We start from the raw sequence: 6,727 nt of genomic DNA, 5'->3' as shown, positions 1-6,727 counted from the left end.
GCTTTTAATTTTGTTAATTAAATGAATTAATCAAGTTTTTTTATTCTGTTTTTGTTCTGTTTTTAATTTGTTACTGCAATTTGATTTCATAATCTGATTATTTGATTTAATAATTATTTTATAATTCTGTCTGTTTGTTCAAATTATGATTATGTATGTTCAAAATTTAAATTATGATTATGTTTGCAAATTCAATGGTTAGCGGTTATTACTGTGTTTCAAATTCAATTGTTTGTTATTTTTTTATTAGGTTATAGATTGAAATTTTAATTTTTAAATTTTATTAGGTTAAATTTTATCAAAATTTAAATATTTAAAATTATATATTAAAATTTTAATAATTTTATTTAATATTTAATTAAATCGGTTGAACTCCGGTTGAACCCCGATCGAACCATCAAACCAGTGAACCAATCACCTCACCGGTTTATTGACCGGTCCGATTCTTGCAACCTTGATTAGCACCCTATTATAATAATCCTATAATCCTAACACAATTCCGTATCCAACAACACCTTCTACCCTTTTCTCATATTCCTATTGATGATTTTAAGGCATACATTACTTTTACAACTTCAAACAACCTTCTGATCTTCCTGACTAAGACCTGCAGAATAACCATAATTTATAACAAACCACAATCCTCGATTGACCCTGACTCGCTCAGGTATTACTTGGATGACTCAGTGTTCTGCTGGTACTACAATACAAAGGTGTGGGGATTCGTGCTACCAGTTATTGATACATACATTGGCCAGAGAGAGCTTCACCTGTAAGATCAATGTTGCTTATAGAGGTTATGTTTGCATACATCGGCTCAAGAGAGTCGCACCTATAAGACAAAGGTTGCTTACAGAGGTTATGGCGTTGGAAACCAAACTCGGACAAAGGTTGCTGAGTTACGTCGGGAGCGAGTCGAAACTGATAGATGAACTCATTACCTGCACTAGGGATAGACATGCATCATACTTGTTTGTGCATATTTGTTTGTGAGTGTGTTTTCTGTGATTATGGATGTGCTAAATGATTGTTTGAATTCTGTGTTCTATAACTATTGAATTGGATTGTACTTTGTTGACTATTGTTGCTAACCAAGTATATATGAAATGAATATAACTATACACTCCAACCCTACTAAGAACTCCCCAGTTCTTACCCCTATTTCCACCCCCTTTCAGCTACAAGTGCGAAGGCTTAGTGCGGAACTACAAAAGCATAGAAGATTCTATTTACAAGTTGAGTCGTTAGATTTTATTTTTTCCTCGTCATTTATTGTTTTAGTTTTTAGAGGGGTAAGAATTGTATTTGAGGATCTTTGAGTAAGTCTATGTATATAATGCTACGTGGATATATATAATTTTGTGATTAAATGATTTAAAGTACCCAGTCTTCATTTTCTTGGTGAAAGTTTTGGTTTGTATTCGTGAAGGCTCAATATTAAATAAAAATAGTATAGAATAAAAAGGTTTAGAGATAAGTAACGCTTGAACTTTTAGTACGATCATGAGGTACTAAAAGTTAGGATGTTACAACAAGCTTCCATAGTTTCTCAAGATCTGTATTTAAAGGAAATACATATAAAACCCAGCAGTGAGAATATTCAGCTAAACCCTCAAGAGATGCTGGCAGAATATGAGTGGCATTAAAAACCAAACAGGCTCTAGCAATTCCCATCCTCTACTTCTTCATCGTCATGATGTTCTTCTTCTTTTCTTGTTCATCTTCTTGTTCTTGTTTTACTTTCTCATAATTCTTCTTGTTTTATCCTCTCAACAAAAATAAGAAAAAATCAAACAAAAAAAAGAAGAAACACATAATACTATAAAATCATCAAGAAGAGAAAAAAAAATGAAGGAACAACAACACCAATTAAAAAAAAATGCAAAGAAATAGAAAGAATGCAAAGAAGAACGTAAAGAGGTTGAGAAGTTGGAGTGTGTAGATATGCTCTCATTAATAAAATTAATTTTTATTAAATTTGGACCAACTTGATTGGATTTAATTGTAAAAAAAACTAAATACGTAGCATGATTGACTAATAAATTATTCACTGCATCGAATTCAATGATTGCAAATTTGCAATGACTCATAATAACATAGACAAGAATATTTTGCCCAACACATTATGCCTTATTTAAGTGCAGCTGTGCAGAGCCATATATACATTCAAACATACATACGTACATATATGTGTGGGCACTTCAATTCTATTCAATTTATTTAAGCTATCTTAAAGTGATGAATTTGGATATTTTCCACATTTTGTTTCTGAAAATTGCTGTCCTTTCTGTGGATAAGAAACTTGCCCCACTTATATGGCCTATATTTTGGAGGGTTGTTCTCATTTGTTAGCTCCTCCAATGGCTTCACTTCCGTGTCATGAGCAGGGAACAAGAAGTACGGAATTGAAAACCTTTCTTTTTCTGAATTAACCATCACTCTGTGCTCCACACTCTCATATGCATCGTTGCTCCAAACCTGCACCAAACAATAGTAATCCTAAAGTATAACCACCTCATCTTAACTAATCAAAGCATTAAATAATTCATAAATTAGGAAGCAAAAATACGTTTTTTTTTTTTTCCTTTTCTTTGTAATTTTTTTAAGAACGTTATTGAAAAAAATAATATTTAAAAAAAATGAATCACAAAATAAGTCATTGAGATAAAAATAATTAAAAAATCTTTAAAGAAATAAATTATAAAATAAGACTTTAAAAGATTTTAAACTTTGACAAAAATAATTATTTTTTTTAAATAAATAACAAACAATTTTTGTATTTGATAAATAAATTTTGCATTTGATCTAATTAAGAATTTTTAGATAACTATTTAAAAGATACTTACCAAAAATAGAATAAAATTTAATTTCTAAACCTCTTTTTCATTTTTCTTACAAGATTTGGCTTTTTAAAAAAAAAAAGAGAATATTTACTTGCCATAGAATTATCAAACTTAAAATATATATTCAGCTATTTTAATTACATTTTAGTTACGTTTAAAAAAATTATATCTAATATTCAGCTATTTTTATTACCTTTTAAATTTTGAAAAAAAAAAGTAAAATTATTCTTTTTCAAGTGATATAAATTTAAATTTTCCACCGTACGTATAGCAGCATATCCTACAAAAAATTTCCACAATAGTGTATAAACTATAGTTATAGTGGCACTAATTAGTACCTGCATAATATCACCAACATTGATGATATAAGCATTGGGGGTTGGTTCCACTCTGACCCACTCTTGGTCCGTCTTGTGTTTGAGTTTCACTTCAAGCCCTCCAACATCATCTTGGGCAAGAATGGTTAAGGAACCAGGGTCCTTGTGTCGACCCACACCAAGAGCTAGGTGAGGGTAAGGGCATGGAGGATAGTGATTCAATCTAATAAAGCTGGTTTGTTCTTTAAAGAATTCTTCAAATCTCTTAGCTTCAAGGCCTAAGCTCATGGCTATAACCTCCATCAACTTGCGTGCTAGCTTTTCCATCTCTTCAATATACTCTTTAATTATATCTCTAAACATCATTTTGTAAAGAGAAAGTGTCACGTTATTTGAATATCTAAAATTAATGTTAAATAATTGACATATAAAATTGTATTTGGATTCTATCTCTCACGCAAAAAATACAAAACTAAGATATTATGGGAAATTAAACATTTGGAACTTTTGCAACTAATATATTCAGTCAACCTTTTCATTACGCGAAATTTTTTTTTTTACATAATTTAAAAAATATAGAGAATATATCAAATTTGAATTTTGGTTTTTTTTTTTCTTTTCACAATCAAACAACATCTGCGTTCACTATATATCTTTATAAAGAATATTCTATTAATTTTATTATTTTTGACAAAAAAAATATAATTACAAAATTAAAAATAATCTATAAATCTAATATAAAAAAATATAAAAATTTAATTATAAATTTAATAAAATTATAGAAAACAACAAGTAAATAAACCTTTCTAAAATAATATGTTTAAAAACCTTTATTTTCTTTAATTGTTACATATATTATTTGACCGTTATATTTAGTCATATTAACAAAAATAATTATATTTACATTAAATATATGAATAATAATCATTTAAAAGAATGAACGTAATTAATTATATAATTATGTAAAATATTTTATATTAATATGTGAAGTGTATCAAAATTAATCTATATTTTTAAGAGAAATAAAAAAGTAAATTAAATATGTTTAATTTTATGGCGATGAAAATACCTGAAACCTGGAGGATAGTGAGGAGATTTATTAGTCCACTGAACGAGTCTATCATCAGATTCATGAGAAGTGAGAGGAACAAGGGTTGGATCTTTTGTAAGAAAATCAAAGACTTCCTTCCAATCCCTAACATTCTTTGTATGCTCAGTGTCATAGTAACCGCTTGGTGACGTTTCATCTCTGCTAACCTTCTTCTTATCTTCCAAGCTTTGTGCAAAGAACTTCTTGGAAGCTTCCTGAAGATTCTCCCTCAGAGAGATGGAAACACCGTGGTTTATAACTTGGAAGAATCCCCATTCCTTGCATGCGCTTCCGATCTCCTTCACCAGCGCGTCCATGGAAGAAGGACAAGGGTTGGTTGTTGTTACTGGGGAGAGGTCGATCAATGGAATTCCGTGAGCTTGGGTTATGGAGAGACCTGGTCTGTGTTGTGGGTCTTGGACGAAAGCTTGGTCGATGTCTACTCCCATGGCTGTGTGCTATGCTATGCTATGATGATGATGATGATGATGATGATGATGAATTGTGATGATATATTACTTTCAAGTGTGAGTGTGTGAGTAAGTAGGAATGAGTTTTTGTGGTAGGTGACTCACTTTGTTTCATTTCTCCAATTATTGATTTCTTAAACGAAAAGTTCATTCATTCTTTCTAGAAGAAAAACGTTATACAAAATCACAAGACTTTTTACCACAAATTAATATGAAATTTATATTGATTTTTAAAAATATTATTTACACACTAAAATTATTTATTAAAATTAGTTATTATATATTTATTTAAAAATATATGTGTAATTTCATTAATTTTAATATGTATTTTATATTTTAACTAAAATTTTAGTAATTAATTTTAATGTATATTTAATATATGTCGTATATATTATTATATATTTTTGTTTTATTTTTATTTTTTATATGATTAATATTAACGTGGAAAAAGAAAAAAAATATATTTATACATGTGAAGTGGTTCTTGAGAATTTTTTAAAGAGGGAATAACGAATTATGTAAGACAACTCGGCTACTAATTAATGGTGTAAACTAACAAAAAGATTTATACATTTATTTGCCAAAATACACATTAATAATAAAAAATTAACAAATTAATAATTAAATGTCCGAAGCCACAAAAAAGATCTTTGAGATCCCATTTTGGATACTACTTATTGTATTTGATGTAAAATAGGTTAATAGTCAAATTGTGTTTAAAAGATAAATTATTTTTTAAATTCATCTTTAAAATATTTTTTAATTAAATTGTTTTTTTAAAAATTATGAATTAATTATATCTATCCTTTAGTTACTCTACTCAAAATTTTTATCAATAATTAATAATGTGAAATATTAACTGATAACATACATGACACATAATATGTTTAATTAGACGTTGACTAAATATATTTACAAAAATCTATCAATTTAGTCACTAGGTTAGAAAAAATGACTAAATTAATAAATTTTTATAAATATATTTCATCAATATCCAATTAGACATATAATGTATTATATATATTATCAATTAATGTTTTATAACATCAATTCTTAAAAAAAATTGTTAATGATGAAGTGATTGGAAGACAAATATTATTAATTCGCAATCTTTGAATGACTAATTCGATCAAAAAAATTTTTAGTGATAAATTTAAAAAATATTTTATTTTTCTTTAGGAACTAATTTAATTATTAACTCAATCTAAAATATATGTGGGAAAGGCATCATTCTATTTCATAAATGTATTTGACGCACGTTAAATATTTTTTTCAAAAGATTAACACAAAGAGTAGCTACTAAAAATACTGAATATTAAAAATTAGTTATCAAATAAATTATTAGATATTTATTTATATTTATATATATTGGTTTTTATATTTTTTTAATAAAGTAATTAACTACTAAAAAATTTAAATTTATCTGTCATAATAAAATAATTAAATTTATTATATATAGAAAAATAATCAAATATTCTATAATAACATAATTAAAATTTTTTATAAACACTAAATATGTATTTTTTTATATAGTAGAAAGCATTAGTGCCAAGATATTTTTCACATAGTTTTTATTTTGGAAATATATTGGGGGATTTTAAGGAATTCATTTGTGTGATTATTGCTGCTTCAAGTAGATTCATTGAATGAGGACTAGATTTCGAATCGTATGTCTTTTTCGTTTGTGTTCAGAATAGATACGTATACTATCACCAGATCAGTGGTGGAAGTGGAAAAAGGGCAACGACTCTTTCTTAAATTTTAATTTTTTACATGTAAATTTTATTAGTTTTAATTTTTTTTAATTTTATTTTAATTTTATTTATTATATAAATATTTTTGGTCTTTTTCTAATATTTCATTTAGTTTTATTGCACTATATTTTTTTAATTAACATCAATACATCTTAATTAGTTCTTGTATATATGTGTAGGAAAGAAACTAATGAATTTTTAGAAATGTATTACTCTCCACGTACAAATCATTTTTCGATATAAGTTTATACAA

The 6,727-nt window shown here is 27.0% G+C and overlaps 1 protein-coding gene across 1 annotated transcript; it reads right to left on the bottom strand.

The window, feature by feature from the left end:
* Positions 1–2,060: 2,060 nt before the first annotated feature.
* On the bottom strand, positions 2,061–4,879 carry LOC130957986 (jasmonate-induced oxygenase 2-like). The gene is made up of 3 exons (XM_057884856.1): positions 4,230–4,879; positions 3,182–3,515; positions 2,061–2,478 (listed from the first exon to the last, which is right to left on the bottom strand). The coding sequence occupies exons 1-3, from the start codon at positions 4,697–4,699 to the stop codon at positions 2,221–2,223; spliced, it is 1,062 nt and encodes a 353-aa protein (XP_057740839.1). The 5' UTR covers positions 4,700–4,879; the 3' UTR covers positions 2,061–2,220.
* Between the last annotated feature and the right edge of the window lie 1,848 nt (positions 4,880–6,727).

This window comes from Arachis stenosperma, chromosome 10, assembly GCF_014773155.1.
Source record: "Arachis stenosperma cultivar V10309 chromosome 10, arast.V10309.gnm1.PFL2, whole genome shotgun sequence".
NCBI classification, from domain to species: Eukaryota; Viridiplantae; Streptophyta; class Magnoliopsida; order Fabales; family Fabaceae; genus Arachis; species Arachis stenosperma.
The sequence above is the reverse complement of the archived record's forward strand: the minus strand, read 5'-3'. Positions and strand labels throughout refer to the sequence as shown.